This window comes from Apodemus sylvaticus, chromosome 19 (assembly GCF_947179515.1).
Source record: "Apodemus sylvaticus chromosome 19, mApoSyl1.1, whole genome shotgun sequence".
Classification (NCBI taxonomy): Eukaryota; Metazoa; Chordata; class Mammalia; order Rodentia; family Muridae; genus Apodemus; species Apodemus sylvaticus.
In genome coordinates this window covers 4,681,117-4,699,587 of record NC_067490.1, presented here as the reverse complement: position 1 = coordinate 4,699,587, position 18,471 = coordinate 4,681,117, and the positions used below count along the sequence as shown (strand labels likewise).

General features: G+C 53.0%; 1 protein-coding gene across 1 annotated transcript in view; it reads left to right on the top strand.

The window, feature by feature from the left end:
- Positions 1 to 18,471, top strand: part of Nudt3 (nudix hydrolase 3) — a 41,676-nt gene that overhangs the window by 18,146 nt on the left and 5,059 nt on the right. The window contains exons 2-3 of the mRNA XM_052162925.1: positions 7,183 to 7,293; positions 18,274 to 18,318. Of these exons, the coding sequence (XP_052018885.1) occupies positions 7,183 to 7,293; positions 18,274 to 18,318 (156 nt within the window). The remainder of the gene's footprint in view (positions 1 to 7,182; positions 7,294 to 18,273; positions 18,319 to 18,471) is intronic.

Genomic DNA, 18,471 nt, shown 5'->3' with positions numbered 1-18,471 from the left:
GGGTTCTCCGAGCGACTCAGTGGGAAGAAGTACAGAGTGGGCGCAGAGTGCGAGACTGCGACACACAGGGCTCTCTGGGTCACAGTCTCTTAACGGACTATTTTTATTGATTATTTCAAACCTCACATCATGCACCCGTATGCACATACCCCCTAGTCCTCACACACCCGCCCCTCCCACGGCCTCCCCCCACTAAGATTATAATAGAGGAAAGCAAGTCCATTAGATGCTGTTCGTATGCTCGCTGGAGCACGCCTGAACCCCAGTGTCCGTGCCCTGGAGACCCAGCCCTCCACCTGTGCTCCTGCCTGCCAGGGCTGTGTTGGCGGAGTCATCCTTGACGGCTTTCTTGCGAAGCTGTCCAGTTTTGGGGGATTGGAGTGGGTGGAGGTTGGAGTTCCCAAAATCCCTTTACATTCATCTTTCTTGGCTGTGCGTCTGCAGCCTTCGATAGTGCGGCAGAAATAACTTCTTTGCCCTTCACGGTCCGAGTCCTAGGCTTGCACATGGGACTGTGAGCATCCCCTGGTCTCCAGTGGCAGTGCGGCCGCTGGTACCAGCAGGGTTCCCTGCCGAGCGAGGGTCAGACTGTGGAGGTCTTTTGAGGAGGTGTACTCCAATAAATGGACCATTTTTCTTCTTGAACATCTTGTCGCTGTTCAGAGCCAGGGAAACAAGCTGACTGGGGGCGGATCCACTCACGCTCCAGGCTGCTGCTGCCATCCTCCCCACCCCCAGCTGTGGGCCTGCAGCTCCACCCATGCACCGCCCCCCCAGCCCACGCACCGCCCTACGCCCTATGCCCCACCGCTTCTCTGTCTCTGCATTTTATCTCCTATCTGTTCACTGTTCCCCGCGTCACACCGCAAACCCTTTTGCCCAGACAACTTACCACGCAAATGCTCCTTGCGGTGAGTCGTTGGTCAGGTTTTCGTCAGTGGGTCAGTATGGAGCCCCAGCACCGCTGGCGGATGGGCTGGGGTGCTGGGTCCTGTAGAGCTGGAGCTCAGCAAATACAGCCAAACACAGTGCAGTTGGCTTTGTCCTGTTGCTTGCGCAGTGTATTTGTTTTCATGGTGCCGAGTGCAGGTGAGGGCCTCACACTTGGTAGGCAGTTTAAAACTAGCTGGCTGGCCATTCGAGGTCATACTTATTTTTCATCTTTTTATTTGGTAAAGCACAACAGTACAAATTTCCTGTTTTATTTAAAATGTTTTTTTGTTTTTTCGAGACATGGTTTCTCTGTGTAGCTCTGGCTGTCCTGGAACTCACTCTGTAGACCAGGCTGGCCTTGAACTCAGAAATCCACCTTGCCTCTGCCTCCCAAGTGCTGGAATTAAAGGTGTGCACCACCATCTTCCGGCTTAAAATATTTTAAAATTGTGCAAAATATACACAATGTAAAGTTTTTATTGTCAGAGCTCTGCAGCATTGATCACAGCCACACAGTTCTGTAGCAGACATCCCCCAGCTGTAGGGCACACCACTGTGTCCCACGGAGGACCATGTACTCTCAGGGAGTCCCCACTCCTTAACTTCAGAGCCCTGGGCTGTGCCTTTCTCTTTGAATTTGACAGCTAGAGATTCCTCTCAGTGGTGGAATTAGGCTACTTGGATTTCCCAGCGGGCTTCCTGCTTGCAGAGTCGGCTTCCTGCGTGCAGTGTCGGCTTCCTGCGTGCAGTGTCGGCTTCCTGCGTGCAGTGTCGGCTTCCTGCTGCAGAGTCGGCTTCCTGCGTGCAGTGTCGGCTTCCTGCGTGCAGTGTCGGCTTCCTGCGTGCAGTGTCGGCTTCCTGCGTGCAGTGTCGGCTTCCTGCGTGCAGAGTCGGCTTCCTGCGTGCAGTGTCGGCTTCCTGCGTGCAGTGTCGGCTTCCTGCGTGCAGTGTCGGCTTCCTGCGTGCAGTGTCGGCCTCCTGCGTGCAGAGTCGACTTCCTGCTGCAGAGTCGGCTTCCTGCGTGCAGTGTCGACTTCCTGCTGCAGAGTCGGCTTCCTGCGTGCAGAGTCGGCTTCCTGCGTGCAGTGTCGGCCTCCTGCGTGCAGTGTCGGCTTCCTGCGTGCAGTGTCGGCTTCCAGGCTCATCCATGTCACAGGGTCGAGTCAGGGTCTCTGCTGAAGCTTACATTCCAGCCAAAGCCTGCCGTACAGAGTGGCCGAGGCTCGGCCGTGACTGTGAAGGCAGAGTGGCTCGGTGCTCACCGGCGTGTGCTGCTCTTGCCGAGGACCTGGGTTTGTTTCCCGGCCCCATGGTGGGTTGCAGTCCCCCACAGACACGGTCCAGGGTCTGATGCCCCCTTTGGTGTCCCACAGGCTCCAGGCACACACACAGTGACTCACGTACACAGCAAGATGGGGATCAGTTAGGAGCTCCCAGCTCCTCCAGAGAGGCAGAGTTGGCTTCCCAGCGAGTGCCCATAGCTGGGGGGGGGGGGGGGCAAGCGTGAGCAAAATAACGGGAAATTTATATGTACAGAAGGGAAACAACTTAGTGGCCTGTTGGGGATACTGAAAGTGACTTGGGGATTGTGTGGTGCTAAGGAACAAGCAGGTGTAGTTGCTGGAAGACAGCAAGGACTTGGTAAGTCCCTTCAAGTCGAGGCATGACTCTGGCGGTGCAGCATGCGCTCCTTGGTGTCAGCACTCGCTCGGGGCAGAGGCAGGCGGAGCTCAGCTTCAGACCAGCATGTCCTCTCTATAGCAAAGGCTGCTCTGAGAAGCCTCGTCTCGAAGAACCAAACCAAACCAAACCAAACAATACCTACCGTAATTGGAGATGTGGTTGTCATCCTGCTTCACTTTTTAAAAAAATTTTACTAATTTTTTTCTATACGAGAACACTGTTGCTGTCCTCAGACACCAGAAGAGGGCATCAGATCTCATTACAGATGGTTGTGAGTCACCATGTGGTTGCTGGGATTTGAACTCAGGACCTCTTAACTGCTGAACCATCTCCCCAGCCCCCCTGCTTCACTTTCCCCCTGGTATTTATTTATTTATTTATCGGACCAGGCATGGTAGGGCACACCTTAAATCCCTGTGCTCGGAGGCAGAGGCGGGGGATCTTTGTCAGTTTGGGTCTAGCCTGTCTGCACCTCAAGTTCTAGGCCAGTTAGGGGAGAAGTTTCCAGAGTCAATACTATTGTTATTATTATTACTATTGTTGTTATTATTACCATTATCATTATTATTGTCTGTGCACGTATATTTGTGGTGTGTGCGCCTTAGTGTGCAGTTTTGCTCTTTCTTGTGAAACACTGCTGCAGTCAGTTTTACTGCCTCTCTTCCATCCTGCTGTCTGAGAGAAGCTGGACCCTGCACAGGTCCGGCCTTCCCTGTGGATCCCCAGGCTTGTTGAGCGTGGGCACTTCACTGTTCTGTGCCAGCCCTCTCCTCCTTCATTCCTGACGTCCACTGAAGTAGGTTACAGGGTGCTGCTGTCAGAGTCGCTGGGCGGGGCTCTGAGAATGTGCAGGAGCAGCAGTCGTTTCTGAAGGCTCTTGGGTGGATTAGTTTTCACATGGACATGTAAAATCGTAAGTATGCCATTACTAAAAATACGCGCCACTCAGACCTCTCCCGTGCGTGTACTGAATGCATCTATTCTGGGGCCCTATCGCACTGCCAAGATGCCCTGATCTCCCACAGCTGCTGAACATGCCCCTTCCCCGGAGTGACAGGCCGGCTTCCTTCTCTCAGTCTTAGCTGGCACACAGGGTAGTTGTGTTTCAGTACTGCGGTCTCGTGGGTAAATCTGCCCGTTTCCTTCCCTTTGGCTGGTTGAGCGTTTGGGGTCTCTTTACCGATGCCAGCCTCTGGCAGGAGTGTTTAAATGCCAGCAGGTGAGGAGCGCACTGAGCAGGGTCAACTTGGTACCAGTAGCCGTGGCTTCAAGCTCAGAGGTCTGCCTGCCTCTGCCTGCCCGCTGCTGGGACTGGTGGTGTGTGGTCCTGGAGGAGCCCAGACTTAGTGAACTCTGCTGAGGGCAGCCTCAGTTCACAGCCTGAAGAAAGAGCTCCTGGGAGGGAAAGTTGACTTGGTTGGTGGTTTCAGAGAGATCATGGGCTGTCACAGCAGGTGGAGCAGGGGCTGTTTGGTGAGGACTGTTGGCTCTCACACACCATGACCCAGGAAGCTGAGAATACAGGAAGTAGAGACAGGTTAGAGCTTGAAAGACCTGTCTGTCCTTTGTGAGTTACTGCTGAAGGCCAGGCCCCACTTGGAACCTAAAGGCCCTCCCAGTCATTAATACAGTAATACAAGGCCAGGGACCAGGGACCGAGCATGATCCCAGGGCAGGCATTTCAGACTCGAACTGTGTTTTGCCCATGCTCCCCAAAGGCTCTGCATAGCCATCTCTATAATGCAAATGAGTGTAGTTCCTCCTGAATAGTCTCAGGGCTTAACTGTTCTTTTGTTTGTTTGTTTTTGTTTTGTTGTTGTTCTTTTATTTTTTATTTATTTATTTATTTTTGAGACAGGGTTTCTCTGTGTAGTCCTGGCTGTCCTGGAACTCACTCTGTAGACCAGGCTGGCCTCGAACTCAGAAATCCGCCTGCCTGCCCCTGCCTCTCAAGTGCTGGAATTAAAGGCGCGCGCCACCACCGCCCGGCTTAACTGTTCTAAAGTCCACTCTCAGCTGGAAGATGTAGCTCTGTAGTAGAGATGTTCCCTTCATGGCTTGATCCCCGAGGGCTTAAAACAAAGCAAAACAGCGAGGTGCAGGCGAGGGGGCCTCTTGAGGCTCTGGGAGATGAAACACAGAATGTCATAGATTTCCAGTGTGTGACAGTGAGCATTGCCGGTGGAGCCAGCAGCGGCACTGTGACTGGAAGATTGGACCCCGAAGTTCTGGGTCCAGCGTCGGGGTGTGTGGGTGGTCCCGCCCCCTCCGCCTTGACGTTTGCAGCCTGTGTAGCTGGAGCAGCTTCACTTGGGGCTGCAACTTCTGTCCTCAGCAGACTTCCTGATTGAGGCATCCACCAGCATCCACCGCAGCCTCAGCTCCCGCTGTGACGTAGCGATAATGTTCACACCTCACTCTAGACCCTGAAGGAGATCTAACCCCGCAGTGCATAGCCTGGCCTTTTTTCTTTTAAGCCACAGCATGAGCCTTACTGTCCTGTCTTAATCCTGCAGACTCACACCATGTGAGCTCCATCAGCTGGAGAGGTCCGCTGGGCCCCGCCCGGCTGCAGCGTCCTCTGAGAACCTAGATGACGACATTTCCCGAGTCAGCCCCTTTCTGTCAGTGCGCCCCTTTGGCTCTCTCTGATTGATTGATTGAGACACAGTCTTAGTATGTTTGCCCGAGGCTGGTATGGAACTGTGTGTATAGTTCATGTTGCCTTCAAATTTGAAATCAGTGTACTTCAGTCTCCTGAGAACTAGAGTTACAGGCGTGCGCCGCCGTCTTTGAAGTTGGTTTGTATTTTATGCCCTGGGCCTTCACTGGGAGGGTCCACCTTTTAAACATTTACGTTGTCCCAGGCAAAATGTGGGGAGCTTTAAACATGTGCTCCCAAACAGTCACGGCCTCCTGGCTCTGTTTCACATCCAGATTATAAGTCTGTAATCCCCAGGCAGGATTGAAGCTATAGATCTAGAGACTTGAGTATTCTGTCTGGAATCTCCTTTGCTAATAATGTCTTTTCTTTTCTTTTTTTTTCTTTTTTTTGGCTGGGGTGAGGTGGTGTTGAAACAAGCTGTCTTGTAGCCCAGGCCAGGCCGGCCTCCAGCTCCCTGTGTCACCAAGGGTGAACTTCTTTTTTTTTTTTTTAAAGATTTATTTATTTATTATATGAGTATACTGTCATTGTCTTCAGACACACCAGAAGAGGGCATCAGATCTTATTACAGATGGTTGTGCTTGATGGGAATTGAACTCAGGACCTCTGGAAGAGCAGTCAGTGCTCTTAACCGCTGAGCCGTCTCTCCAGCCCCATCTTCCCATTTCTTTTTTTCTTTTTTCTTTTCTTTTCTTTTTTTTTTTCTTTTTCTTTTCTTTTTTTTTTTTTTTTTTTTTTTTTTGGTTTTGGTTTTGGAGACAGGGTTTCTCTGTGTAGCCCTGTCTGACCTAGAACTCACTCTGTAGACCAGGCTGGCCTCGAACTCAGAAATCCGCCTGCCTCTGCCTCCCAAGTGTTGGGACTACAGGTGTATGCCACCACGGCCTGGCTTATCGTCCCATTTCTCAATCAACATTCGGAGTTAAATTCTGGCTGGGCATGACGGCTCTCACACATAATCTTAGCACACAGGAGTGGAGACGAGAGGGTAAGGTTCCCAGGCCAGCAGGTCAGCGGCATCGTGAGACTCTGGGTTTTGTTTTTTTGTTTTGTTTGTTTGTTTTGTTTTTGTTTTTTGGATTTGGGTTTTTCGAGACAGGGTTTCTCTGTGTAACCCTAGCTGTCCTGGAACTCACTCTGTAGACCAGGCTGGCCTCGAACTCAGAAATCCGCCTGCCTCTGCCTCCCAGAGTGCTGGGACTACAGGCGTGCGCCACCACGGCCTGGCTGACTCCCGTTTTTAAATTTATAGTATACATTATAGAGTATCATCATAGTCTGAAGTCTAGACTCAGCAGTTAGGAGCATTGGCTGTTCTTCCTGAGGGCCGGGTTTGATTGGCACGCCCATGGCAGCTCACAGCCATCTATAGTTCGAGCTGTCAGGACCCCAGCATCCTCTTCATGCACACGACACACACTCCGTGCACATCCGGTGCTAGCAGTCCAAACATAAAGTAAATAAAAAGAACTCCACTCACCAGCTGCCTAGAGCAGCACTAGAATAGCGGAGGGGTGTGTGCTGCCGGCCAACACTGTGTGGCCTGTGGTAGCGTCCACAGTGGGCCGCCTCACTCCTGGTCCCCTCCCCATTCTTCCAGGCCTCTTAGTCCCTCCTGTCTTATGTGTTACCTGATCAGCTGTGTGTTCTGAGGCATTTAGGGAAAAGGAGTGGATGGAAGAGGAGGTCAGACAGACAGACAGACAGTGGAGGGGCATTCCCAGAAGGTGCCCTTGGCATGTCCTGGGTGCAGTGCCCACTGCTCCCAGCATCAGCGCGACCTCGTAGTTATTTGGAGGAATAAACAGGAGCTGGGGCTTGGTTACTGGGGCCCTTACTCTGTGTGGACGGATTCGTGGCTATCGTCCTGAATGTGACCTCCCTGTGACCTCTGACTTCAGGTGCTGCTTGTGAGCAGTAGCCGCCATCCAGACCGATGGATTGTCCCTGGAGGAGGCATGGAGCCCGAGGAGGAGCCGAGTGTGGCCGCCGTCCGGGAAGTGTGTGAGGAGGTAGGTGCTGAAGGCCTGGCCTGCAGGGCTGTGGCCCCTGTCCCGGCCCCTGCAGTGAGTTTGTCCCCATTCCCTGCAGGAGGAAGGCTGTCAGTAGTGATGGTGTCTAGTGACACCTGTCAGGACTCTGACGACGCGTGCTCTCCTCCAGCGTCACCTCTGCTACTTGTCACAGATCGAATGTCAGTGCCAAGAGGGGGCAGCTGCTTGGGGAAGCTCGAGCTCACTACATGGCAGAGGGTGAGGCCGTGGCTTCCGTGCCCGTCACCGTGGCCAGTGAGATGGTGCAGCAACGGAACACTCTAGAAGTCACACGGTCACTGGAGGGCTGGGATGTGGCTCAGTGAGTGGGAGAGCCCTTTCCTAATGTGTGTGAGGCCCACGGTCAGGCTCCAGGAATTCTCTCTGAAAGAAGGAGCTCACGGTCTGAGGAGAGAGTGAGGCAAGGGAAGGAGCGGGCCGCTCCCCAGCTGCGGGCGGGAATCAGCTCCTCCAGTGCGGCCTCGGCGAGGGCTGTGAGGAGCGCGGCGCGGGCTTCCTTGGCACACATAGTGCTTTTTTAAATGTATTTGTCTGTTCTAGAGGAGTTAACCCCGATCCTACAGACACGGAAAGTAGCAGGAGGCTGGGCCAGGATTCACCTTAGTGGTCGCGGGGCGGGGCAGGGCAGGGTGGGGCTGGGCTATGGCTGGGCTTCAGCTGCTCAGTCTGTACAATGGTGACCTTGCATTCCCGACCCCAGCATTATATGACCTGGGATCTCGCTACAGACCTGTAAGTCCAGCACTAAGAAGTGGAGTCAGGAGGATCAGAGGTCGAATGTCCTTAGCAGCAGAGTGAAGTAGAGGCAGCCTGGGCTACAGGAGCCTCTGGACCAAACAGCCGCAGGGCCCTGCCTGCCCCGTGAGCCTCTTACCCAGTGTTCTTGGCGCTCTGTCCCTCTTGCCCTGCCATACGGGACCGTGACTCCTGTGGGCAGTGGCTGTGCCCCCTCAGTCTCCCTCGTCCTGTCCTTTGGCTGTTGTCTGGCTGTCTCTGTATGGTTGCAGCCTGACCCTGACCCTCACTGTCCCACCTCACCCTCTGCAGGCACAGGGTCTGCCCGTTTGCCTCGGGGCGGCTGCCTGCCTCACAGGGCCTGTCTGTGTAGCTTGGCTTGAGAGTCTCGAGAGTTATCAGCCAATGTAATGTTTTATGCCTGTAACCCCAGCACTGGGAGCAGAGGCAGGGGGATCACTGTAAGTTTCAGGGTAGCTTGATTTACACAGTGCATTGAGTTCCAAGACAGATAGATTCCATATCAAGACCCTGTCTCAAATAAACACTTTAATCATATCACTCAGGAGACAAAGGCAGGCAGGTCTCTGCCTCACAAATAAGCAGAATAGTAAATAAATAATAAAAGAAGAGACCAATCAATAAAAGGTTTGGTGGGTTTTGGCTTTTCTGCAACGGGGGAGTTTCTTTTACAACAGCCCGGACTGTCCTGAAACTTGTTTTGTATACAAAGCTGGCCTTGAACTCAGGTCTGCCTGAGTATGGGCATCCAAGGTGCGTGTCACTGCTCTGCAGCTGTCACCCCACAGCTCGTGGGTGTGGATGTGGGTGTGGTGTGGGTGGGCTAGCATCCTGGGCATTGGCCAGCCGCCTGTCAGAAATAGGACGTCCCCGCCCCAGTGCTACAGATCTGCTGGGATAGGGTCCCGGTGACAGTGACTGAGGCTCATGTATGTTGACACTTAGGCGTGGTCTTCTCAGCTTCCAGTTGGAGACACCAACTCCTCTTCCATTCTCATCCCTGTGGTGTGAGGGACAGGAAGGCCAGAGTGCTTTCCAGACTTTGTGTTGGGTGCAGCTGAGCTTCCGTGGGAGACTTGAGGCTCTAGTGTAAACCCCTGCATAGGCTACCCTCGCCACAGGACTGAAGCCAGGGGGCTTAGAGGGCAGCTGGCCTGTCTGTTTGGTGGCACCAGTTTTAAGGAGATGCAGCTTCGTGTCTGCTCCCTGATTTGGCTGTCTCTCTGGCTTTTGTTTGGCTGCTTCCTGGCACATCCATGAAGCGACAACCACCTTGGCAGTCCTCCTGTAAAGTGTGTTTGTTTTAGGGGCTTGATTGTGGAGCCTTAGCCTGCAGGTCTGTCTCCCCTGTCTGTCAGGGATTCTGTGAGCTGCTCTTAGCCCTCAGCAAATCCTTGTCCTAACCTAATTGGCGTGTGCTGACTGCTTGTGGAGGCTCAGCCCTGAGAGGGCCAGGTGGCTGTGAGCTGTGAGCTCTGCCCATTTCTGTATCCTTCCCGCCAGCCCTGCTAACCTCTGGAGAGTGAGGCGTGGTGGCCGCGCACCTCCATCAGGACAGTCACATGCCATGGGCTGTGAGGATGGGATGCACCGCACCTCACATCTGCACTGCACATCTGCACCGCACATCTGCACCGCACATCTGCACCTTATGGAGTACAAGTGAATAAGAACTAATCTGACAGTCTCACGATCCGTTCTGTTGCCTCCTGCCTGCCAGTCACCACCCCACACCGCCCTCCATCATCTCAGGAACCACGGACAGCCTCGCGCTCTTCCACACTTGTGGAGAATGCTGTTCTGGCACCTTTGGGAGGTTCCTTTGTCCTGTCAAGGAAGTGACAAATTTCAGTGCAAATAACTACCCAGATTATCTTTCCACCATTGTATAACTGAAATAGCCAGCTGTTGTAGCACATACCTTTAATCCTTGCACTCAGGAGGCAAAGATGGGCAAATCTCTTTGAGTTTTAGGCCAGCCTGGTTTACATAGCAGAGTCCAGAACAGCTAGAGCTACATAGCAAAAAACCCAAAACCAACCAACCAGACAGAAATAAAATTAAATATGAGCTGGGAGAGGGGCTCCCCCCTGTATCCCAGCATTAGAAGGTGAGACGGGTGGATCCGGAGTTCAGAGTTATCCTGGGTTGTCCCAGAACTCTGTATCAAAAACTATCAAAAAGAAGGAAAGAAGCAGCCAACCTTTACTCAGCTTGTCACGACCAGCTGAGGGCAGCTATTAGTGAGCAGTGAGTTTGGGCCTAGCCTGCGCTGGAAGCCTGCTGAGCAGAGGCTGGATTACTGGGACAGTAGCCAGTCTCGTTTGGCTAGGTGAAGTGAACCCAGCAGAGTCCTCCAGAACAGTTGCCTTGCATTCCCACCTGGCCCCACATGCCAGCAGGGTTCTCAGCCCTTAGGACGTGTGAGCTTGTGCTTCACAGCAGATGTCAGCAGATGCTAGCCTAGCTGGGCCCGCCCTGGGTGTGAGCAGCGGCTGCAGAGGGGAGCTGCTTCCAGAGCTCACCGCCATGGGGAGGGAGTTAGAGTCGTAGAGGCCTCATGCGGTGGGGTCTCAGCCATCTGCTTGTGATTTGAAGAGGGTTTCACTGAGACTTGTAGGAAAGATCCTGACTTCTAGTCTGAGCAAACAGAATCCTCTTTCGGAGCTAAAGCAGTGGACAGCGGCCTGCTGCTGGGGACGGGCAGCCTGAGGCTCAGCCCCAGGAGCTCCCAGGAAGGTAGAGGAGAGTCGGCCGTGGTGGTGCACCTCTTGTCCCAGCACCTGGGCAGAGGCAGGCAGAGCTCTTGAGTTTGAGGCAGCGATGTGCAGATGGAGTTCCGGGACAGCCAGAGTACAGAGAGACCCTGCCTCAGAGTGAGCAAATAGTAAAACAGGGTAGAAAGAGCTGACTCCAGAGGTGCCCTTTGACCTCCACAGGGGTGCCAAGGCACACACATGCCCTCAGTCATAGAGACACGTCAGTGCACACATACAAATAATACTGTACGCATGTTCATCACAAGCCAGGCACATCTGGAAAGAGCACTGAAGTCCACACAAACATGGGTACCTGCAGTGCCAGCACGGGAGGGGAGGGGATGGGACAGGGGCGGGGCGTGGAGGGCAGGTGGCCGAGGCCACCAAAGGTGACTTCACAGCAGGCTCAAGGGCAATGTGGTGTAGCTTAGCACAGTCCATTCTTCCATACTCGAAGCCCAGGTTCCGTCTTTAGCACCACACTGACAAAATCCAACCAAGGGTTGAACTTACAAGAAGGTGTGTGGTGTCAGTTTAAAGATAACATCACACTTAGGATCCCAGACCTAGGGAGGTAGAGATTGGAAGACTATGAACGAAGACAGCCTGAGCTGCACAGCAAGTCCTTGACTCAAAGTAGTCAAGGGCTGGGGTCTAGCCATCCCTGTGGTGACAGTTTGCCGAGAGCGCACAAGGTCTTGGGTTCTATCTGCAGTACCACAAAGCAAAGAAACCAAAAGTAACTTCACATTCAATATCCTGACTAAATAGGGGTCGGGGGTCAGTCAGCAGTGAGCACTGAGGGGTCAGTCAGCAGTGAGCATCAAGTTTGGAGGAGAAGCAAAAGTGATGGCAGCTTATGAGGTGTGTGAGCACACCTGAAGCTGACAGGCCTGTGGCTCACTTGTGGAGTAGCTTTGATTGCGCCTCCCTCTCCAGCTTAGATACTAGCACACTGTAGGCCTCGAAGCTGTGGTCCTCCATCCTTTGGGATGCTAGAAAAGGCATCGTCATATACCCTCATAGAGTTCCAGGAAGAAAACCAGAAAGTGCTTGAGGCCCGAGTTTTAAACCACTACAGCACTCAGTCCACAGTCTGTCCACCAGAGTAACTCACGGCAGTCAGATCCGGGAAAGAGGAAGCGTCTCTCCAGAGTCAGTCAGTCAGAGGGCGTGGCCCAGTTAGTTGGAAGCCGCCCTGCAGCTGCCCTGCTGAAACAAAAATGATGACGGCCCATTACCAAGATGCACAAGTCTGACCTTCAGCCCAGCAGAAACTCCATGACCACATGGGCAGAAAGGGCTTTTAGGCTTTATTATTGGTTATTTTTATGTATGTTTCCCCACTCGTATGTAAGTGCGTCACATTAGTGGAATATATGCAGAGGCCAGCGTGGGTGTTGGGTCCCCGTGAAACTGGAGTTACTGATGGCTGTGACCCACTCTGTGTGTGCTGGGACTCACATCTGGGTCCTCTGCCAGCAGCCAGTGCGGAGCCATCCCTCCAACCCATGCGGCGTCTTTATGCCGGGGCCGCAGACAGTGGCAGTGCCCAGCAGAAGGAGAATTAACTGGGGCCGTGACATCAGCATGGCTGGGTCTCCGGGGAGCGGGCCACCCAAGGTGCAGTTGTTTGGTTTAGGGGTCTGGGTTGGTTTTGTTGTTTGTTTCTTTATAGAGAATCTGGAAAATGCCATACACGGTCCCTAGCAGGTGCCCGAGCAGTGGCGCGACAGCAAGGCTGCGGAGGAGTCCTGACAGCCAAGGGGCAGGGCTCCCGGGCCTTGGTGTCCCCCTCTCTTAATAGTAATAATATTATTATTCCTGGGTCCAGCAAGGTGGCTTCATGTACCAAGGCCCCTACCTGCCGCCGGCTCTGACAGCCGCGCTCCATCCCTGTTACACGTGGTACTAGAAGACCCGTTCCCAGCAGATGACCTCTGACCTCCGCATGCTGAAACAAGTCTGTGCTAACTCTCCAGCCCACTTTGCCTTTTGTTGTTGAAAATATTTCATTTAAACTGAAAACTTGGCAGGTTTCCGCTGCTGGCCCTCTGCTGGCTTCCTCACCGTGACTTCTTCCTGTGTCGGGTGCTGCTGACCGCACAGTGTTTCTGGGTACCCCTCCTGCAGGCACTGGCATTAGAGTCGCCGCCCCAGGGGTTCCTTCTGGGACTGAGCTCTCTGCGGCCTACAGGGAGCTTCAGGGCACAGCTCTCCCTGTCCCCAGTTGTTGTCATGGAGCACGTCATCTTCCAGAGAAGACTGTCTTCTTTTTCTTTCTTTTCTTTTTCTTTTTTTGGTTTTTTGAGACAGGGTTTCTCTGTGTAGCCCTGACTGACCTAGAACTCACTCTGTAGACCAGGCTGGCCTCGAACTCAGAAATCCGCCTGCCTCTGCCTCCCAAGTGCTGGGATTACAGGCCTGCGCCACTGTGGCCTGGCGAAAACTGTCTTTTGAATTAAAGAAAGAAGCAGCAGGAAGCGTCAGTCACAGATAACGATCGATCAGATCGATCGCTCCGCCCTCAGCGGTGCTCTCCGATCAGGGTGCCCAGGGTTGGTAACATAGGGTTGGTAACTTGGCGTTGGCAGTGTCGGCTGTAGCTTTAGGTTGACATTCTGCTGGGTTTGGCCTTCACTTTAGGGTCACAAGATAACTGCAGTCGCTCCAGGGTTCAGGTCTCTGCCTGTCAGGCAAGGAGCCTGGTGTTTCTTTTTGTACAGTCTCTATGTGGGAGGTCTTTCCCACGGTCCCCACAGTCCCCACGAGACAGCTTAGGAGCTCTTGACCTGAAGTGGCCCCTGAGCACCCTTCCCGTGCTCGCCGTGTGCCCTGCTCAGCCACGCCTTGCCCAATTGAGCCACGTTTTGAAACTGAGCAGAGTCTGGGTACCCTGGCATTGCGGTTTGTGTCACAGGTGAGGTAGCACCCGGCCTACCAGCCACCTACCAGAAGGGAAACCCTCTTTGGAAAGAGCTGACCCTCTGAGGCCGATGCAGGGCCCCTGTGGTCAGAGCTGTGAGGCCTTCCTGCTAGGGCGTGGCCAGCCTCCTCCCGGCGGCCTTTTCAGACGCAGGGCTGAGCACTGTTTTTCATATGGACACAGAACACCCTAAGGAAAAAGGGACACAGGTTTTTTCCCCTTTGTAAAGAAGGTTTTTGTAAGCTAGGTATAGTGGTGCAGTCTTTGATCCCAGCACTTTGATCCCAGAGGCAGAGACAGGAGGATCTCTGAGTTCAAGGCCAGCCCAATTGACATAGCAAACTTCAAGACAGCCAGGATTATACAGAACCTGCCCCAGAGAGACAAATAGAAATAATAATAAAATTAAAAGGCAGTTTATTTTTGTCACCGAGGTAGAAAATAACGGAATGGCACAGAGTCCTCGCAGGGGGTCTGCACTTGGCTGCTTGTGCCCAGCCCTGTGTACCCGAGAGCCCTCAGAAGTCGAAGGTAGCACTCTCTCTGTTTCAAGGATAGCAAAGGGCAGAGTCTTAATAGCATTAAGTGAAGACTCCCTCTGGGTTAGAGTCTGACATAAAGATGATTAAACAGGTCTGCACCAGCGCTGACGGGACTGAGCTTACACATGTCCCAGTCAGATGTCGAGCCAGGCACTGTCAGCCGCTGAGCTGGCGCCTGTCCCGGCCTGCGTGTGCAGTCATGTGGGTGGTAAAAATACCCATGCTCACACCGCTGGCAGCTTTGGAGACTGAAGAGTTGAGTGCTGGCTTCCGGGAACTGTGAAAACATCAGCTGGTTTCAAAAGAGCCACCCCAGAGGGTCTCGACATGAACACCTCCCTCCCTCCCCCTCTGTCTGAAGCGGTGTGTGGTGCTGGGGTCACACCCGGCCGTCACATTACAGACACACACACAGCACTGCCCCTCAGTACTAAAGTGCTCTGTTCTGTTGTCCTCTGGTCAATTTTCGGAGCAGGACGACCCAGGTTGTCTGAAAACTCATGACAGTCCTGCCTCAGACTCCTAATGCTAGCATCACAGGCACGAGTCACTGCGCCTGGTTTCTAAGAAACTACTAAGTTCCAGTTTTTAGAACTGGTAAATATGGGGTGTTTCTATGGTTTTGTTTGGCTTTGCTCGCTGGTTTGAGACGAGATGTCACCGTGTAGCCCTGTCTGGCCTGAACTGTAAAGACCAGCCCCAGCTGCAGGCTCAGAGAGATCTGGCCGCATCAGCCTGTCAAGTGCTGGGAATGTGCCCGCCATTCTCTCTCTGAACTGTGGAGTTGGTGGTGGGCTCACTTCATATTCTGTCATGTAGATAATGCCGTGTTGGTTTAAAGAAAACGGAAGGAGGAGTCGGACGCTGCTGTCAGCCCTGCCAGCTGAGGGTTAGTCAAAGGGAGGACTGGAGGGCTTGGTGACAGCATTCTTTGACTGTGCTGCTAAGTTGCTTTTTTTCTTTTTGGTTTTTTGTTTGGTTTTGGTTTTTGAGTCAGTGTTCTTTGCATAGCCCTGGCTGTCCTGAAACTCACTCTATAGACCAGGCTGGTCTTTCGAATGCTGGGATCAAAACTGTGCCACCCAGCCCAGGGGGTCAAAAGATGCTGACATGATTTCCAACCTCTGCGGAGAGCGCGAGTCATGCATGCGGATCTGTCGGTGCAGAGGGTGCTGTGTTTGCAGTGGAGGTGGCTCAGCTGAGTGTGAGGCCCCAGTCCCATCTCCACACAACCCCAAGGACCCAGCCGGTAATCCTAGCTTCTGGACGTGGAGGCAGGAGGGTCGGAGTTCAAGGTTATCTCAGCCGTACAGGGAGTTCAAGCCCAGCCTGGGCTACATGAGTCCCTGACTAAGTTTGCCTTGAAGCTGTGTGGCTGGGTGGCTAAGTGTGCTGTTGGGCTTGTAGAGTTGTGTGCTCAGCCCTGAGCGGCAGCTCTCGGGTCTGAACTGCACTCGAGTACCAGAGGGTCTGCGGCGACATTCATATGCATCAGCATACAGTAAATATGGTTTAAAAAGGTCACGGTGGATTTGTACTATTAATTTGGAGCTCATTTCCATTAGTAAATTTTTGACTTCTTGGAGAAGAGTGAACATTAGCAAGATGGTAGCTTCTGGAGCTCCCACAGCCTGGGTGAGCGATGGCGGGCCTGGCTCCCCTCACCCTCGCGCTCGCTCACCAGTGGAGGCCTGCAGCAGAAATACTAGTGGGCCTCCGAGCTGCTGGGCTGGCCAAGAGCACGCCCCACTCTCCCATGAGATAGCTAACTTCCTGAAATGAAAGAGAAGCCATTTGCATGAGAGAAGATAGGACAGTTCTGTTCACAATACCAAAGCCTTTGTAGATGAGTGGATGTGAAATATTAGACTTTAGTTCCTTGTCAGTAACACAGAACACAGTAATTCCAAAATACAAGTCGCTCTGGAATCTAGTTGTGGCGAGTGTAGTTTTCTCTACACCATGCTGCGTTCCTGGCTGCACACATGCCCGCCCAGGAACTATCTCAGATCCTTGGATAAAGGACGTACACGAGGGGCTGGAGAGATGGTTCAGAGCTTAAGAGCACTGACTGTTCTTCCGGAGGTCCTGAGTTCAAATCCCAGCAACCACATGGTGGCTCTCAACCATCTGTAATGGGATCTGATGCCCTCTTCTGGTGTGTCTGAAGACAGCTACAGTGTACTCACATAAAATAAATTAAAAATTAAAAAAAAAAAAAAAAGACGGTACACGAGCTCTTTTTTGAACTGGCTTACCTTACCAGCTCTGTGCTGAGCTTTTCTTAGCCTCCTGCAGCTAACATGCCCTCACCTTTTCTCCTGCCTCTAGATCGCCCTCAGCTTAGTGGTGCCGCCCCCCACCCCCACCTTCCCTTCTGCCTGTCACTCATCTGTTCCACCTCTTTCCCCCAGGTATCTAGGTTCTCCTCCTCTCTACCAGCCTGTGGGGACCTGGAAGTCCCACCTCTTTCTTTCCACCTCCATTGGCCACTGGCATCTTTATTGATAGATCAAAAACCAATTGGGGGCGAGGACCTTCAGCATCAGTAAACACAGATTCCCAATCAAAGAAAACCTCAGAACCACCCCTACATATAGTCCTTTTGGTTTGTTTTGGTTGATTTTATTTTATTGAGACAAGGTTTCTCTGTGTAGCCCAGGCTAGCCTCAGCCTTACTCACAGGTTGGCCTGTGTCGACCTTCCAAGTGCTGGGATTAATGGTGTGCAGGAGCACTGCCTGCTTGGAATCTAGTCTTTCACATCAGTTTCCTTGACCCTGGAAGGCTGGCTCAGCCACTGAGCATGTGCTCTCCCAGAGCTGCCTGCACTCGGTTCCCGACGCCCATGCTGTGTGCTTCACGTTGTCAGGACGTTCCTGTGCCCTTCCTGCGGCCCTGGCTGTACACACACCATGTAGATATAACTTTAAAGAGGGTGGAAAAGTGTGGGAACCAAAGGGCTCTGGTGTAACAGTGGAAAGAGCACTCAGCTCTGGGTGCTCGCGATGGGGAAGCCCAGGTCCTGTCATGGACTCGATGCTCATCGCCCCAGCCCAGAGGCACAGCGGCATCAGAAGAGCCTCGGGCAGAAAGAATGTATATTAAGAATGTGGACTGGAGAGATGGCTCAGTGGTTAAGAGCACTGACTGTTCTTCCCGAGTTCAAATCGCAGCAACCACACGGTGGCTCACAACCATCCTTAATGAGATCTGATGCCCTCTTCTGATGTGTCTGAAGACTGCTACAGTGTACTTACATATAATAAACAAATAAATCTTTAAAAAAAAAAAAAGAATGTGGAAGCTGCCGCAGACTGCCCACCCCTCGGTGGCGCCCCTCGCAGAGACCTGCATGGTGATGGCTCCAATCGGCTTACAGTTCGCCAAGTCCTTCGGCTTCTGAGGCAGCCTTTGTACACATGCAGCCAAAGACATGGCAGTGAAGCTTCCTGTGTCTTGGACTGCGCTCACCCCAGCCTGGAGTGCTGTGAGGATAATAAAGGATCAACACGAGGGGGTGGGATCGCTTTATTTATTTATTTTTTTTTTGGTTTTTCGAGGTAGGCAAGCTTCTCAGTAGCGAGAGATGTGGAAGGACTCTCCTCCAGCATCCTTGCTGTGACCACTCCAGGTGACACACAGGAGATGTAGATGTGCGCTCGCACACAGGCCCGGCCCCCTCCCCCAGCTGCATACTTTGGCTGTGTGTGTGTTTGTGTGTGTAGGGAGGTGCCATGGAGCCCAGGAGAGGGCGTTAGGTCTGCTGGAGTTGCAGGCAGTTGGCAGTCCCCTGACATGGGTGCTGGGCTCCACATGCAGGTCTTCTGGAAAAGCTGACATGCTCCTAGCCCTGAGCCTCGGCTCCAGTGAGACCCCACCCTTCCTTACAAGACCACAGAAGCTTGTGAGTGACCTGGTGACAACATACTCCTTCTTCTTTCTCCCTCTTTCAGGCTGGAGTGAAAGGGACGCTGGGAAGGCTAGTTGGGATTTTCGAGGTAAGTCCGCTAACAGCTGTGTTCTGAAGTCACTAATAGCCATGTTGTCCTGTCTTTGGAAGGGCCCCGGGTCTCACTGAAGGTCAGGACGGGCGGCACAGCAGACCGGCTTTCTCTGCTCTTCACTGGTGGTGTGGTGTATACGCGGATGCC